Genomic DNA, 21,570 nt, shown 5'->3' with positions numbered 1-21,570 from the left:
TTCTGTACTTTTAAAATATCCATATCCGTTTTCAAAATGCTTTTGCTTCCTAAACCTACCGTTGTACTGAAGCTTCTCACTTTAAAATTCACAGGCTGTGGATTGGTAAGTCCATTAGCTTGAACTTGTAATCGTTCATGACTTTATGTAAAGTTAAACTTCTGATCATGTTCGTGTTTATATATATTCCAAATTGTACTGTTTACAATACTGTTTACAATTCAGCTGTAATAATGTAATTATAATAATATATTAATTTATAAATGTAGACATTATAATTAGAGTTATCCACCCAAATAACAGTATGTCAGTAACTGTTAATGTAATTATTATTGTCTATAACCTTTTTGAAAAAAGCTTTTTTTTTCTTCTAAATGTTAATTAATTTACTCTTCTGGTTTCCTTCTCTTCATGCACTAAAAATATTGTCTTTGTAGACATGGGATTTTGAAGTTCAGATAAAAGCCTAAAATATCTCCCCATTAAAAAAAAACCTTCCAAATTCTTTTGCAGTTTGCTTACATTTTTATCTCCTTTCCTTTTGTTGTCTACAAATAGCACTTGGCCACATATTCAAATGATGTATATTCTTAAAAAATAGAAGTTTTTATGGCTTCCATTTTTGTTGCCCTACACTTCCAAATACTTTTCCAAAGTCCTAAATGGGAATTTCCTTATTTTCAATAAGTGGCCTTTATTGTTTTGAACACCTATGTTGTTGTCCTTGTGTCATTTTATTAGCTGTTCTACATTTTCCTCAGTTGTGATTGTTTTCCTGGGTGAATGGTTGTTTTTCCTCTTCACATGTCAGTGTACAAAATTAACTGTATGTATTGATGTAATTGAAGTAATGGTGTGCTAATTGAGGGCTTTTTAGTATACTGTTTCCTGTGAAGAATCAAGAAAATAATTTGAAGCTTTATACATTTAGATATTAGCTATTTAGCAAAAAATGAACTGAAGGGCCTAATTCAGTAAAGCACATAGGCATTTGTTCTAGTTCATTATAAATTTATTGCTTTACTTTGTCAAGGGAGACAAATGCCCAACATCCATTTTGTGTCAGCAGCAGACAGGTACTAAATCCTCAGATATCTCAGCCTAAATGATTTTTGAGAATGCACACAGCTCTAAATTTCATGGGTTATTTTAGAGTTTTTAAAAATCTAATAGTTTATTTGAGGAATGATCTTCATTACTGTTTGATTAAATCTCTTTCTGTATTTCTAAGTACCTTGTTTTGTGATGAATGGGAACCAAATTAATCCAATCCTAACCTTTGTATGTAATGCAGCATTCATGCCCAGCAAAGTCAAACAAGAATGTAAATCATGGATTATTTGTAAAATGTTGCCAAGCTCATGCTGCCATATTTATAAATCAAAAGTTAAGTTTCATAATTTAATTTTTTTTTTTTTACCAAATAACTATCTGCCAAGCACAAGTCATATGTGCTTCAGATAGATTGGTGGTTATAAATTTTCTCTCCCCTTCTCTCTTTCTTAAAATTAAATATGGAGATTTTCTTCAGGGGCTATGGGGTGTTACTTGGCAGCCTGTGATAATCTGCTTCCATCTGGCCTTTCTACAGGAGAAAAGGTGATGCAGGATGATGAGTTCACCTGTGACCTCTTCCGCTTCCTTCAATTGCTTTGTGAAGGACATAATTCAGGTTTGTGGGCAGGCTGCCAGTCAGCTAAGCCAAGGTGATGGTAACTAAAGAGAAAAGCTCTTCATTGCTGAAGGTTTGGCAACCTTCATAAAATATTATGAAAGGTGGAGTAGCTGCTAGACTGCCATGAAAGGAAAATATTTATGTGGAATTAAATTGCCATTTTTTTTAATCAGCTTTAACTTCGTAGAAAAGAGAATAGTTTCCAAAATGATGAGTTTTGGATCTTGACCTGCTAGGAAAGGTAAATTTATATGGGAAAATGTACATGGTTTATAACTTCTAGTCAGCGAAGATTCAGAGGAAAAATATAACAGGAAGGTATATTTATTGTTCTTTGGCATTTGTATGCTTTCTGGTGTGCGCTATTTGGCACTAATGTCAGTTGGAATTGTATGTGAAATTATAACAACATACACAATACCTTTCTTGAAGAAGTAGCATCTGTTTTAAAAATACAAAACCAAATTAAATAAATACATGATATTAAGCATATTTTTATTATTAAGCATATTTTTATTATTAAGTACATTTCCCCGTGTTCTCTGTGTCATTATTAGGGAAGAAAAAGAAAAAAGAAAGATAATTTCTTTTAGGCATTGGACATATTTATGACTTTGTAATCAGGAATTATATAACTATACAATTTAATTTTGCTTTTGCTTAACAAAATACATACTGGGTGTAATTATCTTGATATTGATGGAGTGCTAGAGATGTAAAATTAGTCATAAATGAGATGAAAATAAGACCAAGGTAAAGTTCTACAGATGAAACAGATAATCAAGCTTTTGGCTTCAGAAGTTCACTTGTATGTGATCTCTGCAATAAAATGCTGAAACTCATTTTGGCAACAAAAATTGTTGCAAAAAAAAAAAAGAGTTTAAAAAAAATACCCATTCCTTTAAGCTATACTTTCCTAGATCATGTTAAATTGGATTAATTTGCAGGAGTAGTTTTGGAAGTCTTTAACACTTAAATAAATTTAAATTAAACTTTTATTTGAATTTTTAGATTTTCAGAATTACCTGAGAACTCAGACTGGTAACAACACAACTGTTAATATCATCATTTCCACTGTGGATTACTTATTAAGAGTTCAGGTAGGTTAACTTATAAACTAATTAAGTAGATGACAATAATGACTTGCATCTATACAATATTTACCTTTTTTTTAAAATTTATTTCATTTATTTTGATCATAAGGCAGAAGTTTGTATGTGGAGACTTCAAATTTCTTAATTTCTCTGGAATTTCCTTCAGCAATACATGATTTGCTGCCACAAAAGTTCTGTTTACAGCAAAATCAAACTTCATCCTTATCACAAAATGTTCCGGTTTATTAGAAGAGCACATTTATTTGTCATGACATTTATTCTGGTCACTGTAGCCCATGTTGATGAGAAAGGCTGTAATTCTCTACTGGTTACAGTTCTTTAAGAGTTGTTATTTTGTACTGTGAGAGTCAAAGGTGATAAAAGTGTGAAAGACTGATTTCGGTCATTATATGCAAGAATGCAATGGAGTCTGTTAACCAATGAAAGCAGGCAGAAGGTAGATACATGCTAAGTCTATCAGTGAATACCATTAGCCAGTTGTTGACTGAGACTACCCTGTGGCTGAAAAGTGTTTTGTATTGTTCAGGTTAAGCTTCAGCCAGTTCCTTTTTCATCCATGTTTTGATTTAGTCTGAACACTGGGCTGCTGTATGGGTAGTCATGGGATGGCATGGAGTGAAGCATAAGAACAGCACATCATTTTCTAAGGAGGAAAAAAAAAAGCAAAAAGAAAAAACAAAAGCAGAAGGCTAGATTAAAAACCCTTCAACCCTCTAATTTGAACTGTCTCCCTAATCTTTAAATATGAAAACATTAAATTGTCACAACCCAGTAGAAAGTAATGAAAAAAAATCGAATTTGTTTCCAGATTGGAGCACGTGAAAGACATGAAAACATATTTTGTGATAAATAATTTTTACCTGTTATTCTCATCTTATTGAAAATCACTGTGTGCATGATAATATATTTTGTTGTGTTTTTTTAATTTACCTAGGTAAGTTTTCCCTTTAGCCATTTATTTATTGGGTCTGAGAATTCCAGGCTTTGAAAACTGGTGTTTTTTAAGTTGCTACTGTTATCAACATTGCTTTTTATCCTTATGCATTCTGTAGAAGTTGTTGGGACAATACAATCATTTTCGTTCCATTGCTTACTTCGTTGAAACTTTAATAAGGTCGCCTTTGGGGAAGACGGAAAGAGGTATCATGCACACAAAGCAACATTTGCTCCCACTGTTGATCAGGTGTCAAGCACGCAGTATAAAGAGAGATTGTTTAATGAACAGCATGCAGCGTGGTAGTACTACCGAGCACTCCCTTTCAGAATGCAGGCGGTTGTATTTCTAAGAGCAGATACCAGTGGATCTAATCTTTTTTTTTAATATTATTTTGAGGTTTGCTGTGGGTTTTTTTAATTATTTATTTCAGTTTATTTGTTTTCCTATTGATCCCCTTGAGATGAAACTAAAATTCTTGAAGTAATACTTGAGAATCATTTAAAACCTTTATAAACTAAGTACGTTTCAGAACTAGAATGCTATCTAATGTTATATTTTTTTATCTTGATGAATAACCAGTTAGAGGCAGTTTGATTACATAATCTCTTTGTGCTTCTCACAACTGTTTTTTAGGAATCCATTAGTGATTTCTATTGGTATTATTCTGGGAAGGATGTTATTGATGAGCAAGGTCAACGAAATTTTTCCAAAGCCATCCAGGTTGCAAAACAAGTTTTCAATACTCTTACGGAGTATATCCAGGTAAATTAGTTTCACTGGAATTTTATGGATTTGAAAGGAAATTAATGATACTTTTGGCATTAAGATGTAATGTAGCTAGATATAACATAGATAGAAATATAATATAGATGCATTTATGCTTCAACATTATTTTGGTGCATTTATTTTAGTAGGAAGTGAAGTTTTGAAAAATATATATAGCTGTCACTACTCTTTTGGAATCTTAGCAATTTAGTCAAATTTACAGTTATTAGTGAATAGTCGTGCTTTGGTTGTATGCAAGATAGTGAAGTTTTTTTGGTTTGTTTTGTGTTTTTTAATTTGGCCTAGACTGCAGCAGTGCTATCCACTTTAAAGTCTTCACTTTTATTCCATTAAGAAACTAAGGTTAATGCAAAACATAGTTGCTGTTTAGTCAACAGAACATTAGATTGTATTTTTTCTCAGGAATAAGGCTTTTTTAAGGCATCAATGCTGTGTTTGAAATACTGAAGTCACACATTACATTTGAGAATTGTAGAGATTTATACTCGAGGTGGACTCCACAATAAATGAGGTTGGGATCAATTCTGTCAAAACAACAATATAGCAGTTCTTCCATGATATGTTAGGAATTCACTGTAATTTAATTCTTAGTTCCTCGTGTACATCAGTCAACAATATTATAGTTTGTTTCTGCATATAATAAGCAGGTTAGAGAGACTCTCATTAGACTATTAAGTGTCTATTGTTTTCATTCAAATGAAATGAAAATTCAAAAATAGTATTTTATAGATCATGAGGATGAAATGTGATAGAATAGGACTGAATAAATATGAGTAGAGGCAGCGTATATACATGTGCGTATGTGTGTTTAATGTATATATATTTGGCAAATCACAAGTAGCATTGTTAGCTGATAAAGATTTTATTTGTTATCCTTTGAGGCTTCAAAAGATTGTGTATTCCTGCTTTTCAGAAGTTGGAATTTTTGGAAGAATATTCTTTAGCACTGTGTTCTACAACAGCTAGAATAGGCTGGGCGGGGGGGTGGAAATCAGGAGTCTAATTCTGTAATCCCTTATGCCAATTTTGCATTAACCTTCTATAAAGTTATTCCTGATTTACAGAACTACATAGGGAAGAATCATCTGGAAGATTTGTACCCCTTTAGCATTTGCAGTTTAAAGTTGAAAGCAGATATACTTTGAATTTTACTCTGAATTAGTAAATTGGGACTTGGCTAAAACAGAGGCAGAATGATTATTAGGAATAGGCATTGCTTACAGTCAGTGGTGTTATTAAATAGATAATTCTATATATGTTTAATTTTTCGTAGCAGTTTCTAAAGGACAGCCCGGAGCTATGCACTGCCTGTATAGCTTCCTTCCTGTTTTTGTTGAGTTTCTTGCAAATAAACTCTGCTTTTCTTTTTTTTGCTGCCTGAACAATAGGGGCCATGTACTGGGAATCAGCAAAGTCTGGCACACAGCAGGCTATGGGATGCGGTAGTTGGTTTTCTTCATGTGTTTGCCCACATGCAGATGAAGCTGTCTCAGGTATTTTTTTGGTTTACTTTTTTGTTTTTAAACTACTAACTTTTTTGTAAAAGATAAACAGACTTGTTAATATGTCCGAGTCATTAATAACAACAATCAATAGGGGAAATATGAGGAAAAACAAGAGGTAGAGGTGATAAAATACAGGAGTTGAGGGAGTAAATTACAAAATTGTAGTGGGTGTGAATAGCAGGTCTGTAATTGGATTACTAGTCACAGGCACAAAGCTGATTAGATGAAGCTGCAAATGAAGCATAACACCGATATTCAGAAAGAACTAGCCAGTTCCTGTCTTTCATACCCAAGTTTTGTCACAGTGTTTTCTGCAATTTTGCATGAGCCTTTTATGCAGGACCCGTCTTCATTGATGTGTCCTGCATTGAACCCTAGTTCAACACATGTCTGCATCTAAGCCTTATTTACTCTTAGTAGAGAAAGAGAGTAATGGCACCTTAGAATGGGGGAATTCCTTTTGTATATGAGTACTCATTTCATAAACTATAGAAATAGTGTAGGGGACTGGCATAGACAGCTCTTTAGGGGGTCAAAATTAGGTGAGGAGAATCCTATCCTTAAGCAGTGCATTTTTCAACTTCTTACCTTTTTAAAAGAATTACACATCTTAATTGAATGTAGTAAAAAAATAAGTTTTTTACATAATTTGACATACTCAGAGAAAAGCATCATTAGCTTGTAAAGGTTTTAGTTGTTGTTAAGGAATACAGCTCTGAAGGCTCTGAGGTCTTTAGATTTTATTATTCGGCTCCAAATATATCCATGTAAGTTTTCTTTGCATAAAGTGAAGTAGTCTTGCTCAAATGATTTTCCTCCCTGCTCTTGGGACTTTATGACTTAAAGTAGCCTAATTGCTTCGATTTGTATACTTTGTGCTACAGGTATGCTTCTCATTCTTTATGGCTAAATAGAGGTCGTCTTCCAGCAAATGGCATCAGAGTGAAACCTGTTTTTCAAGAGAGTTGCATTGAATTTCTACTGAAGTGTATTTATAAGTGCCTGTAGATACTGTCCTGGTTTTGGAACATCTGTGTTATTTTAAGAATTGAAAAATTAGTCTATGTTTGGGTAGGCCACGATGGTGGCTATTGTGCTTTCTTCCTGTACCACTAAAGCAACATGGAAAGTGGTATCTAAGTAGTTACTGACAGCAAGTCAAACACATGGTAGCTATGTGTTGATTGAGAAATATGATGCAGCTATTGGCAAGCTTTGTTTTTACAGTAATGACAAGTTTATAGTCTCAGCTGTGCCCAGAGTGGTTTCACAGCATCTTTTAATTACTGCATCTAGAAAATAATGGTACACAAGATCCATTATAGTGTGTGGAGTTACTCATGCTGTTCTGTGGGATGTCAGAAAGAGTCTACTGCAAATGTATGATAAATAGTGATAGCATCTATTTCTTGTTCTTGGCTTTTGGGAGCTCCTTTAGGCGGCCAGCAGAGTCTTGGGAAAGACCAGAATAGACATGGGCTCTTTTGTTCATTTATATTTGTTGCAAGAATATATTAATAAGCTTTTCAGATTCTATTGAAATACCAGTTTTCAAAGGTGTAGAGTGTGGCTAAATGGATTTATAAGGAGTTGCCATATGGCTTTTGTCTGTAAAAGGGGCCTGCCTAGGCAAAGTATTTGGGTTTTGTTTTGAATTGGCAGTTTCCAGAGCATTTTTGGAGAATATTTGATACAAGATTTAAATAGGAACAACACTAAATCACTGTTGTGTTTGGGTTTTTGTTTTTGTTTTTGTTTTTTCATTTTCCTTCTCTAGTCTTGTACTAGGAAGCAACAAGGTGATATTGGTAATACTTCTTAAGAAATCTCTGGAAGGCAGAAAATGAAAGTAAATTTTCAATCTAAATGAACAAAGATCATCCAGGTTACAAGCAACTTTTGAAGTAAGAAGATCTATAATGAAAACTTACAAGACAAATCAATGAGAAATCTTCATTATTTCCAACTTTTGCTGTTTTCAATCCAAGATCCAAATTGCCATAAAGTACCTTGAGTTTGTTGTACTAATCACTGAAGTCCAGCAATGCTCAAGTATGCCTTGTCAATAGCATGATGCAACAATGTATCACTGAGGAAGAAATTAAGTAGTTGAATAAATCTATCCAGATAGACTACAGGTTGAAATCATTGGCAAGCGAAATAGTAAACTTGATAAGCAGAATGAGATAAAAGATGGCTAAAAGAATCAATATCATGTCTATTTAAGGATGTACTAATGGAACGTTATTAATAAATATTTTGAAATTTTATTTCAACTTTTCTTTCTCCCAAAAAAAGTTCAGTGGCCTATAATGGAATCACTCACTTTGAATCATGTTACACTTTGAGCTCTATGTGCTGCAGCCATGGTTGTTTTTACAAGTCTTCATAACTGTAAACTTGATGACACCAACAGCAACAATATTTTAGCTGACATGAAACATTACAGAGGCATCATCTGTGAGCTTGACATACACAGTTATTGCTTTAAATTTTTTCATCACCTTCAGTTTTCACTTTGTCTTTATTAAATTACTGTCTTCTAAACAGATGACTGTAAATGTTTGATCCTGTAAATGTACTGTAAGAAATCAAGCAATTAAATATATTTTCACTGTATTACCAGCTTTGACACTACTAGCTTCTTAATTTCTAAATCTCATTTTTATAGGGTGAAATATGCATGCACATATATAAATGTCAAAGAAGTCAATAGATATCTTATAATATATATTGTGTTCATTATTTAGGATTCCAGTCAAATTGAATTACTGAAGGAATTAATGGATCTTCAGAAGGATATGGTTGTCATGTTGCTGTCTATGCTGGAAGGTAGTAAAAATTTAATTTGAAATCCTCTTTCACTGTTGTTCTAGCAAAGTTTTTACCTTTGTGATTTTCTTCATGTGAGAAATAATGCTCCATTTTCCTTTGGGTTTTTAATTTTCATGTCTCAATTGTGAGAAGAGTTGTTAGGTCTTAAAGTGAATGGCAGATTTATATAGTGTAGTTGATATAGTTTATATTAATTCTGAATGTCAGAATTGTATAAAATCCAGCTCTGGCAGAAGTTTTACTTTGTTTCCATGAACTTGGCTTCTCTTTTGGCTTATGTGAAAAGTTTTTTTATTATTGAAGTTGGAATCCTGAGTTCTAGGAACTGAACCATTTATCAGTCATTTTATTAACACCTTTAATATATTGCATTTATTTTGGTGGTGATCTTAGCCATAAAGAACAGGCTTTGATTCGTCTAGTGACTAGGTTCAAGGTCCTTTATAGCTAGTACCTGAAATTATGATTCCCCAGAGAATGTGATCATTGTCAAGAAATAGTACTATTTCTTTAACTCCTTTATGGTATTGTATTAGTGCTTCCAATGCTAGACTAACCAGACATACACATAAATGATCCAAAGATCTGTTTTTCCTTTTTGCTTCTTACATGTATCCTATCACATTTATTTTCTTGAGAGAGCTGGGAGGGCAGTAAATGCAGCAGATTGCTACTGCTACTGCTTTGCTCATAGAAGGTCACTGAGAAACAAAGTAAATTCTTAGTATTGTAGGCTGTGCTTCATGAGTAACCTACTGAGCTACTCATCCTAACTAATGTGACACTAGTTCTGTCTATGTTGTACTATAGTAAAATTCATAGTATGCTACCTCATGTTTAGTACTATATTAAATGTAACAGATGTCTCTCTGTAGGGCTTGTTAGTTCTTCCTTTCTTTAATGGCAAATACTTAGTCACATGTTTTTTCCGAGTCTTAGGGTAGTGTTATTAGTAAAAGATTTCTGATTTTGCAGCTAGCTTTCTCATGTGAGTGTGTTAGCCAATAGTTTGTAATTCTTACTGTTTGATTATTTCACGAGTCATTATTATACACTTCTCTTTGCCAAAACATTTGCTGCCATCAGTATCTCTAACTTCATGTCATCACATCTAGGTAATGTTGTGAATGGAACTATTGGCAAGCAGATGGTCGATATGCTTGTGGAATCATCCAACAATGTGGAGATGATTCTGAAGTTTTTTGATATGTTCTTAAAATTGAAGGATTTGACTTCCTCTGATGCATTCAAAGAATATGACCCTGATGGTAAAGGGATAATTTCGAAGAGGGATTTTCACAAGGCAATGGAAAGCCATAAGCATTACACCCAGTCTGAAACTGAGTTTCTGCTGTCATGTGCTGAAACAGATGAGAATGAGACTCTGGACTATGAGGAGTTTGTGAAACGATTCCATGAACCTGCCAAAGACATTGGTTTCAATGTTGCTGTTCTCCTGACCAACCTGTCAGAACACATGCCCCATGATACCCGCTTGCAAACTTTTCTTGAACTGTCAGAGAGTGTGCTGAATTACTTTCAGCCTTTCCTTGGACGCATAGAAATCATGGGCAGTGCGAAGCGCATTGAACGAGTTTATTTTGAAATAAGTGAGTCAAGTCGGACTCAGTGGGAGAAACCTCAGGTAAAGGAGTCAAAGAGACAATTTATATTTGATGTTGTAAACGAAGGTGGGGAGAAAGAAAAGATGGAGCTTTTTGTTAATTTCTGTGAGGATACCATCTTTGAAATGCAACTGGCTGCCCAGATCTCTGAATCAGATCTGAATGAAAGGTCAGCAAATAAAGAGGAGAATGAGAAAGATAAGCCTGAGGAACAAGATCCTAGAATGGGTTTCTTCTCTCTCATGACTATAAAGTTAGCATTAGTAGCTCTCAAGTATAATTTAATGACTGTTATGAAAATGCTCAGCATGAAGAGCCTAAAGAAACAGATGAAAAAAGTGAAGAAAATGACCATGAAGGACATGGTCATGGCTTTGTTTTCTTCCTATTGGAGCATTTTGATGGGCTTACTGCATTTTGCTTGTAATGTCGTCCGGGGCTTCTTTCGCATCATATGCAGTTTGCTGCTTGGAGGAAGCCTAGTAGAAGGAGCAAAGAAAATCAAAGTGGCTGAACTGTTAGCCAATATGCCAGATCCCACTCAGGATGAGGTACGTGGGGAAGGAGAAGAGGGGGAGAGGAAACCAACAGAAGCTGCATTGCCTACAGAGGACTTGACAGATCTGAGAACTTTATCAGATGAGAGTGATCTACTCTCAGATATATTTGGTTTGGATTTGAAACGAGAAGGTGGACAGTATAAATTGATCCCTCACAATCCAAATGCTGGTTTGAGTGATTTACTGAGCACTCCCTCCTTAGCTCCAATGCCTGAGGTGCAGGAAAAAATCCAGGTAACTGTATCTTTCATTTCTGCTTTGTGTTTCCCTGTTTCATATAGTAAGTATAGTCTTGAAACAAAACTTGCATCTATGTTTTTCTGGGTTTTGTGACATATTTTTGAAGGGATCACATATAATTACTGGTGTTTACCCTCTCTGATGTCATAAACTTGAATTCCCACAGCCTTCTCTAAGTACATGGTGTTTTGGTTTGCTTTTAATTCGGTGTTAAAATGTCTCTTCATTAATGTAAATTGAAGGATCATCTTCTCTCAGGGTTTCAATTGTTTAAAAAAAAAAAGGCTAACATTCTGCACTCTGTGTATCCTTTTAACTAACTCTGTATTGTATAATAGTGTTTAGACACTTTTTAAAATCTGAATTTCTGTAGGAGCAGGTGAAAGAAGATGAAAAGGAAGAGAAGGAGGAAACAAAATCTGAACCTGAAAAAGCAGAGTATGTATTACTTTAACCTCTGATCCTACAAAATGTCTTTTGTTTCACTGAAAAAACAGCTTGATTTGTACTTACTTCGTTGCCTTTAATTTTGTGTCCATTCATGTTCCACAGTTAGGATTTTTTTTTAACCATCCTTCACATCCGTGCACATTTGCAAGGAAATGCTGTGTAAATAGCATCACTCAGATTTTATAAATTTCCCTCTTCCAGCAGCATCCTTTGTAATGTCAAATTTAGTTTCTTTTAGAATGTGTTTGATTAAGTTTTTCTTGGCAAGCCTGAAAGCCAGAAGAAAATCTCTTGGAAAAATTGTAAGAGCACCTGGGTTCCAGAGACTTGTTATCCATCAGTGGTAGAGACTGAATCTGTTTTGCCCCTCCCATTTGCTATGAACTGTTTTGAGTTATTTGGATTTTGCAAAACCTTAATATTCCAATGTAATTTTAATGAATTACTGAGTACTCTCACATCTTTATGAAGAACAAGTGTTCGCATTTGATAAATGATCATTTTAATCTTTTTAGGATATGTTAAAATCTAATGTTAATGAGATTAGTTCAGAATAAAAATAGTGGAAAGCAAAACATAGCACTTGGTTTTGACCAGTAAAAGGTATGGCACTCCATCCCTGTATTTTATGGTTCCTGATACATATACAATTCTGATAAGTATACAGTTCCTTTAGCTGATATGTCACTGCCAAAATTCTAAGAGGGTCCCGTGGTCTCAAGATCTATCCTTATTGCTCTCCTGAGATGACAAATACTTGCCAGTAACAAAAACTCTTCTTCCTAATCCATACAGCAAATTTCTAACTCAGCCAGTATAACTTTGTGAAGGAGACTCTTGCTGACTATTAGCTGCCCTGAAGCCACTCCTAGCAGAAGACAAGCTTTCAAGTGAACTTTCAAGTGAAAGTTTGTCGAGTATATTCTAGGAAGAGAAGCAGCTTTGGACATCAGTTATTCTGTTTGTAGATAGGTACAGAAAAATTAATAATGTAACTTATAAGTTGCCTCTCACTCTAGTTTGGCTTCAAATGGACTTCTGTGATCCTTTCATCTATCATGCTGTCAGGTCAAATTAACTTCTAAGATAATTCACAGTTCCTTAGATCGTGTGTTTGGAGAAGGCAGCCCACTAACTATGACTTTCTGTAATCGGGCAGCATGGCGATAATCACACATTGAATGCTGTCAAGTTTTCTTATTCCTGTCTCCTCCTGGAGTGGGTACTTATGAAGGTGGGCAGAAATGCAGAATTTAAAACTTGAGGTTTGGCTTGTAAATGCAAGAAGAACCAAAGTTTTCTGCAATCTTTGTGGGAACCAGATAGTTCAAGTGCATGAGGTTGGAGGGGAGCACTTAGACATATAGGCACTCATACAGACATACAGCTGTCAGCTTACAGACATTTGTCAGCGCAAGTATTAGCTGCACAGTTATGAAGCAGACCCTCAAGTAATAAGGTTGGCACATTCTTGATTACCTGCCTCTACCAGTTAGCATCCTCACTTCAAGGTGCCAAACCAGTAAGTTTAGTTATCTGTAGATTTAACAAGACTGTCACCCTTGCCAGCACTTTGGGCTGAAGAGGGATATGTCTCCTTGTTATTCATGTCTGTGAACTGCATGAGTCATGACTACTTGAGCCTCGTGAAAAGATGCAATAGCCTCTTTCAAGGTGTGGTTTTAATTTTTTGTTTAGCAATTTTATTAACTTAACATATTATTTTGGCTTAATTTGTGTCCTAAGAGGAGAAGATGGGGAAAAAGAAGAGAAAGCCAAGGAAGACAAAGGGAAACAGAAATTAAGACAACTTCATACTCACAGATATGGAGAACCAGAAGTTCAGGAATCAGCTTTCTGGAAGAAAATCATTGCATACCAACAGAAGCTTCTTGTAAGCTGTTCTCTAGACTGTGTTTAGCTGTTGGCAGGGATGTGTACCACCATATTCTACCAGTGTAAAGACAAATTTGCATCTGATGAACCTCATTTTTCTATCCACCATCATCCATAAAAAGGATATAAAGACAAAGGTTTAACTGGAATGTTAGAGAAAAGAAACACACAAATAACTTAGCAGATAAGATATTAATTCTTAAGAAGACAATTATTGTCCAAAACCCATCTTCAGAGATGCCTGTCCACCACTGGAAAACAGCCATGCATTTTTATGTGAATAAAATGTCCCGAATTTTCATAGCAGCTTGTGAGCCTGTAGGATTTGTCTTTCCCTGAGAGACAACTTGGGGAAATGACAAGCTCTCCTATAAAAAGAATTTATTAAGATACGATGCTTAGCCTAAAACTCATTACAGATTTTTTTGTGAAATAGCACATTATTATTTGAGAAACTTCTCAAAACCTGTGGACAATAAGACTAATTAAAATAGTATAACTGTATCTGAGAGTAAAATATGATATCCCTGAGTTTGCTGTAGAAGTATTTAAAATCCATGCTTTTATTAGCTAGGAGATTCAACACATATTCTGTGAGGCTAGTGTGAAATGCAAAGCAAAAAGAAATACACTTTTGCTATATATCTAGTAGATACAATTGTGTAGGGACAGCCTACTTCTAACGTGAGTAACATAGCAAAACTACAAAACTGCAGTCACAATCTTAATAAGGAATTAGGTGTTTAAGTTTACTTTTGAACTCAGATTCATTTTTTAGGCTAATCATGTAGCAGTCATGTGAATTTCATTTAATTTTTCTTCTAATAGTTTCATTTAATAATTCAGTAATAGTCATCTATGGTTAGGGCTGAAAAATGGAGGAATTCCCATGTGAGAGTTAAAGCATTCAAAACGTGTGCTAGAAAGGTTTGTGAACTGTCAGGAAGGGAAAAGGTATGTTTCTGCAATCCTTTTGATAGCATCATAAAGTGAGAGAAGCTTTCTACTCATGGTACTTAGGTCACAGATGAAGTTTTTGCTGATCTGATAAAAATGCAATTGATTTTGGCATATAAAAAGATTTAAAATAAACTTACATGCTGATATTTTTGTTTCTTGGTAAAAGTAACAATTTGCCATATGCAAGAATATTGAGGTACATGGAAGATGGAGCTTTCTGTATTACATTACTATTACATTGTGATGTCTCTGTGTTGTCTCTAAGTGTATTGAGAGGATAATGAAAAAGATGTAAGAGGCAATTAGAAATCCTTCATCCCTTTCTGCATGGAGTGAAACAAAAGGTCTTTTATGCATTATTGGACAAATGTAGTAGGAGAGAATTTGTACAATACATCACTCAAAATGTTTGATTTTTTTTTTTTCTTCCCTATTTATAATTCTATTAAAAAACTCCAAAGGGGAAACAAACAAAAAAAACCCCCATGCAACAACCTAATAATGATTGTGGTATCATTGTTAGGCAAAGTGTATTTATGTTCTGTTTCTATTTTCAGAATTATTTTGCACGAAACTTTTACAACATGAGGATGTTGGCATTGTTTGTTGCTTTTGCCATCAACTTCATCCTGCTTTTCTATAAGGTAAACTTGTCAAAATATTACTTTTCAAGTTGTATACTGAAAGACATTCAGGTTTTGTAGATTATGGTAAAACTGCCTAGCCTAGCAGATTAAAAACCTGCTTCATACTGCCACTTCAGAAATCTAACATGGTGAGAACTAAAGTGTTTGTGTGAAGTAATAATACACAAATAGCTATTTATGTAATAGTACACTCTTAATTAACTATTAATAGTACACTATTAATAAACATATTAATAACCATTAATACATAATATTTAAGTACTACTACACAAATAGCTGTTTACAAAGTTCTGTGCTGCGACAGAGGCAGCAGACTGAAAGGCATACCCATGCCTCAGATGCTCCATTTCACAGTACAGTGACTCAGCCAAGCCCAGCCTTCACTGGCAACTTTAATACGTGGCAGCTGAGATGTTTTCTTGTGCCATTATGTTCCCCTGAGAGGGTGTGTACAGCAAGGAGAAGTCACATCATCTTCAGCTGCCTAGAATATCACTGATCATCTTTGTCAAGACTTTTAGTATCGTTAATACAACTCTAGAGTCTTCAGACCCAAATCAGTTTCTGGCAGAGCCCTGCTGATAAAGACTACATGTGGGAATGTCAGGAGTTGACTGGGTTTCTTCTGAGAAGGCTATGCCCTTTCTTGAATTTGAGGTGATAAAATTCAGCATGGCCCAAATTTACCACCATGGACAGAGAATGGGAAAAAAAAAGAAAATGCACACTATCACAGATTGGTGTAACAAGATGAAAGGGTCTCTGTGAGGCATTCTCTGTGGACATTTTTATGAAAAAATTATTTCCTCACAATTATATTGTCCTTGGTATCATTGCTTTCAGTTATACTACTTAGGTTGTAGTAGTGCAAAGCTCCTGTCAAGGGAATACAGCTGCAATATTAAGATTAAGTGATTTAAACAGGTCTCCACCTCTGCTGTGACTGAAGAAAAGGAAGTTCCTGTGGTATCTGCTGGTGAAAGTACCAAGTTGAACAGCCTGGAAAGTGACAACCAGAGGGTCATTGCAGTGCATTATGTCCTGGAAGAAAGCAGCGGCTACATGGAGCCCACGCTGCGGATTTTGGCCATCCTACACACAGTCATCTCATTCTTCTGCATTATAGGGTATTACTGTTTGAAGGTAAGAAAAACTGAACGTTGTTTTTTCTTCTAGCTCCCAACTTTTTTATCCATTGAGTGGTATAAATTGGAACAAAGTCATAACAACTTTACTTAAGCAGATTGAGGGACTATGTAAAGAAACATTGTTCTGTTAGTGTAACCTACACAGAAATTGCGTGTTGGGTGATGTGTGAATTCAGGAAGTTACAGGCCAGAGCCTGATTTGCTGGGCTGACACTGGATCACAGGATCAGCATTTGCACCGTTACCATGTCAGCAGCCAATTACAGCAGTAACCTGTAGCAGAAGCTGCTTGTGACTGTCAAAGACAAACCGTGAATGCACATGGCCAGAGGAAGCTAGACGACAGTGTCTGCGTTACTAGTCTGTCAACTGGGTCATTTGAAAAGCATGCAGCATTTTGGACTACTGCTACTGCATGTTGTGGCTACAGACAATGCCTGCTTTTCATACACGCTCTCGTGGTAGTGTTTTGCAGGAACTTAAGCATCTTTTAAAGGAATATCTTGCAGAAGATCTCTGTTAGGGATGTAAGAAATAAAGATGCCACCTTTATTGGCAAAATGCTGCTTCTGGTTTAGGAAGACCAAATGCTATAAATCTCTGGAACTGGGAGGAGTATATCTGGGATGTACTTCCCCCACTTTTACACTCTTCCCGAGGCAAAAACTGTAGGTCAAAGTGCAAGATAGTACTAAATTAAATGGAGCTTTGCTATGACCCAGTAAGTCTGCTCATTTGTACTTACAATTATAATTTCTTTATTAAGCTTTTATGTAGTCCTTGATGTTTTTCTTTTCCTCTTTTAACGGATAATACTTTTTCTATGCTAAAGAGACACAACCTGCATTTGTAGTTGAGGCAAATGGTCATCATACTACTGCATTAAGTGGTTGATTTTCATCTCTACCTTAAGTATCTCTGCAGGTTAATAAATACTAAAACACGTTTTCGTGTTTCACTGGTTGGCATGCAGCATGAAAGCTTAGATTTCTGGCTTTTGAGATGTCCTCTTCTCCCACCTCATAGCTTTTTTTTTTCCACTATGACTTTTTATGCTACTTTCCCACGTTTTTTTTTTGAACTACATTTATTCTCTGACTAGAAGGGAAAGACATTATTATCATTATTTGCCATAAAGAATTCCCTTCTTTCCAATTCTGAAACCCTGAAGAAAAGACCACATATGGTTTCAGTCTCTGTCTTTGGAGATAATACTGCATTCAAAATTAAAAATCTTCATAACTGCAAGTCTGTGTATGATACGTTTGCTTCTGGAGATTGCTCTGCATGAAATCCACTAAATTTTTTTAAGTTAGCTGTCTGAAAATAAGATTGGAACTATTGTTATTGTATCTATAGCAATCACCATGTTGCTTGAGTAGTCTAATTTTTGTTATTACTATTTCAGTATACTCATGTCCAGTCTTGACTAGTAATACAGTCAAGGTGGGTAATGCAGGGTGAGTGAATTTTGGGGACATGTGAAATAATTCCAGGAAAGAGCAGAGTTTATTTTTTTGTTGGTAACAGATTTCTCAGAAAAATCCACTCCACTGGGACTAGTAGTTACATCTGCCTTCTCAGAATGTACTTTTGAATGTCATCCAGCTGATGAAAGAGAGTTGTAGGTAAAGCCTGATCCTTACTGCTCAGATGTCTCAGCTGCTGGCAAAGAACTACAGAGCACAAATCAAGTATATGGAACGTGAACGTGATTTAAGGATTTTTCTTTTTACTGCTTCCAGTCTTTCTTTGCTCTGTGTTGTGAAACCACTTTGCTTCCCACTGTGAAACCTCAAGAATTCTTTAACAAATGAAAGGCAACCTCTAACACCTCTGGGTATCAAAATGCAATCCAGAAGTGTGATCCCAAATTAATGTCAATATTCAGGGGTTTGGCCATCTTTTTACAACTGTGTGGTACACTGTAGTTATATGATATGATTCTGAATGACCTGGTCCTTGTGCATCTATACCTTTGCAATGTTCTGGGCAATTGTCAAGTCTTTTAATTTTTTTTAAATACTATTTTTGCTTTGTTCAGTTTTCATACTTAATTTTTCATAACAACCAGCTTTTCTTAAAAATTTGCAGACATGTCATTGCATTTTAAAGAATTCCTGATATTTTTTTCAACTGCAGGTTCCACTGGTTATTTTTAAGAGAGAAAAGGAAGTGGCAAGGAAATTGGAATTTGATGGGCTGTATATAACTGAACAGCCATCAGAAGATGATATTAAGGGACAGTGGGATAGACTTGTAATCAACACACAGTGAGTTTTTACCTACTCTGTCTCTTTATAGCTTTGCAAGGAATTGTTCTTCAATCTCCACAATTATATAGTTGATCATCCAGTTTGTCTGAAATTGTGAGGGATCTATTTCTAGCAAGGATATACAAAATATTTCAGGCACCTGTTATACTAATGCTTACTATTACTTTTTAATCTTATTCATTGCTAGGTTTTTGCTTTAAAATTATTTCTGTTCCATAAAAGAAAAGAAAAATGTGATTAATTTCTTTTGGCAAGCACAGTGATGATTGTGTATTTCTGTCAGTTTGAGAGTGAACTGTGCTTTGCGTCCTTTTAGTGTCTCTTGAAGGCTCTCCTTTGGGAACATATTTAAAGTCCCCACTCTCTGCCTGGTGGGACTGTGTGATCCAACTGCTTTAGAACCCTGTCTGCAGGCATCGGCTCTGCCGCTCTTTCCCAGCCACATTAACATGGTAGGCTGAATGCTATTTGGCAACTTTCATTCCAGTGACTTCACAAATGAATAGCTGGCGGTAGCAACCACAAAAGAGCCTCTTAGAAACAAAACCAGTATGTAATTTTTATGAGGTCTTAGTAACTACTGCATCTTCTCATGATTGTCTAAAATGTAATCTTGTTTATCTGTGTTTTTCAGGTCTTTTCCAAATAACTATTGGGACAAATTTGTGAAAAGAAAGGTACGGCTTATTTTTAAAAATATATATGAAGTCAAAATAAAGTTTTAATGCATACTTATTTTCATGTTTGAAGAAATGTGGACTACATTTCTTTGAAATATAACTTTGATTCAGTGTAAATTTCTGTATATACCATTTTAAAATACACAGAATTCCTTACTCACCTCATGCTTACAACTACTTTTGTGTGGTTTGGATAGTTATTCTTTCAAACTATTTCTACATACAGTTTGTTGTATAAAACAGGAATTCAAATACATTCGTGAAATTCTGTGGAGAATTTCTGTGTGCACTTGTATGTATATTGCAACATATGTAAATGTTTTGTCTGTGTGTATTTATGTATTCATCTCCATGCACACAGAATAAAGAGTCCCTCACCTTTCTAAGGAATTTAATAAGAAGATAGGACAGATTGAGATGTTTAGACACAGGGCATAGTCAGACAACTGTACTGACCAGCAAACTATATACATGCATCTGGCCCATTTTGTCCCTTACCACTCTGTTTTCCCACACTTGTTCGTCCCCAAATCACCTAAATCCATCCCTTTTCCCATCTTTGCTTCCTCCCTATAACATCCAATAATAAGTTCTGTGCAATCCCCAAGTGCTCTTCCTTTGCCATCCTGTAATGTATCCCACATCCCTTGGCAGTAACCTCTGAAAGGTGATCTGGAGAGCTACTCCCAATGACTCATCTTGATAGGTTTCACACCTGGTCAGTGGGGCTGAGGCTCTCCTGGGACAGCCCTGGGAGGGACCAGGCAGGGTGTCCATTCATTGGGAGTCTGTAACACAGAATTCCTTACTCACCTCATGCTTACAACTACTTTTGTGTGGTTTGGATAGTTATTCTTTCAAACTATTTCTACATACAGTTTGTTGTATAAAACAGGAATTCAAATACATTCGTGAAATTCTGTGGAGAATTTCTGTGTGCACTTGTATGTATATTGCAACATATGTAAATGTTTTGTCTGTGTGTATTTATGTATTCATCTCCATGCACACAGAATAAAGAGTCCCTCACCTTTCTAAGGAATTTAATAAGAAGATAGGACAGATTGAGATGTTTAGACACAGGGCATAGTCAGACAACTGTACTGACCAGCAAACTATATACATGCATCTGGCCCATTTTGTCCCTTACCACTCTGTTTTCCCACACTTGTTCGTCCCCAAATCACCTAAATCCATCCCTTTTCCCATCTTTGCTTCCTCCCTATAACATCCAATAATAAGTTCTGTGCAATCCCCAAGTGCTCTTCCTTTGCCATCCTGTAATGTATCCCACATCCCTTGGCAGTAACCTCTGAAAGGTGATCTGGAGAGCTACTCCCAATGACTCATCTTGATAGGTTTCACACCTGGTCAGTGGGGCTGAGGCTCTCCTGGGACAGCCCTGGGAGGGACCAGGCAGGGTGTCCATTCATTGGGAGTCTGTAATTTGGGTTCCTGCCTGCCATTGTGCCCCTGTACTCCTCTAGCCTTGAGGAGATGGGCCTTTAATGGGCTGATGGGCCTGGGAGTAGCTGGGCAGGGTATTCTTTGGACTCTCCCCCAACCATTGTCTCTCTGTGGTCCTTTGTGGGTGTGCAGATGAGCTTTTATCACATAACCTAACAATCTCTCTCTCCCAAAAATAGTCCTCCATAAGCAAAGACTGTTGAAGTTAATTTCTTCGAACATTATGTCAAATGTTTTCTCAGCTTGCTTTTAGAAAATAAATGTTATGTATAGCTTACAAGAAGAATAATCTCCCTAGTGCGTTTTGTCACAATTGAAAAACAGGGTATTTATGTTGTTGGATCAGATATACCCCTCCTTAACACCATTTAGTGCCAATCTTGAATCACGCTTTTAGAAACATGTCTTTTTAAATACTAGTAGCTCTTCTGCTACCTGTCTAAAAAATGCTTTGAGTTGTGTATTCGTTTTGCTGTTGAAAGTATTTTTTTGCATATTTGAAGTTGTTAGATACATATTTCTACCTGTCTATCTAAGCAAAGAGGAGGGAGTAGCTTGCACAGAGTACTTAAGAAAGAAAATAAGATTCTATATTGCTTCTGTCAATATAGTAGGTCAAGGAAGGTTCCCATTAAAAGGAAAGGAGCACGGTTTTAAATTGTGTGGAAGGTTTGGTACTTTATCTTTGGCTGAGGAACTGTTCTGCGTAGATTTAAGTGCCTTCAAATACAATATTTTGCAAAGAATATATTCTTTTATATATATTTA

At 35.6% G+C, this 21,570-nt stretch overlaps 1 protein-coding gene across 1 annotated transcript in view; it reads left to right on the top strand.

The window, feature by feature from the left end:
• The window catches only part of LOC104075765 (ryanodine receptor 2), a gene marked incomplete at both ends in the record, with an annotated part of 113,976 nt that extends 94,644 nt beyond the window's left edge, over positions 1-19,332 (top strand). Inside the window, 12 exons of the mRNA XM_009576384.1 lie at positions 1,592-1,672; positions 2,687-2,775; positions 4,361-4,489; positions 5,902-6,006; positions 8,769-8,850; positions 9,969-11,272; positions 11,652-11,716; positions 13,475-13,622; positions 15,142-15,228; positions 16,156-16,374; positions 18,522-18,652; positions 19,290-19,332. Coding sequence (XP_009574679.1) covers positions 1,592-1,672; positions 2,687-2,775; positions 4,361-4,489; positions 5,902-6,006; positions 8,769-8,850; positions 9,969-11,272; positions 11,652-11,716; positions 13,475-13,622; positions 15,142-15,228; positions 16,156-16,374; positions 18,522-18,652; positions 19,290-19,332 — 2,483 coding nt within the window. The remainder of the gene's footprint in view (positions 1-1,591; positions 1,673-2,686; positions 2,776-4,360; positions 4,490-5,901; positions 6,007-8,768; positions 8,851-9,968; positions 11,273-11,651; positions 11,717-13,474; positions 13,623-15,141; positions 15,229-16,155; positions 16,375-18,521; positions 18,653-19,289) is intronic.
• Between the last annotated feature and the right edge of the window lie 2,238 nt (positions 19,333-21,570).

The sequence above is a fragment of the Fulmarus glacialis genome, unplaced genomic scaffold (assembly GCF_000690835.1).
Source record: "Fulmarus glacialis isolate BGI_N327 unplaced genomic scaffold, ASM69083v1 scaffold28430, whole genome shotgun sequence".
NCBI lineage: Eukaryota > Metazoa > Chordata > Aves > Procellariiformes > Procellariidae > Fulmarus > Fulmarus glacialis.
This window is presented reverse-complemented; position numbering and strand designations above follow the sequence as displayed.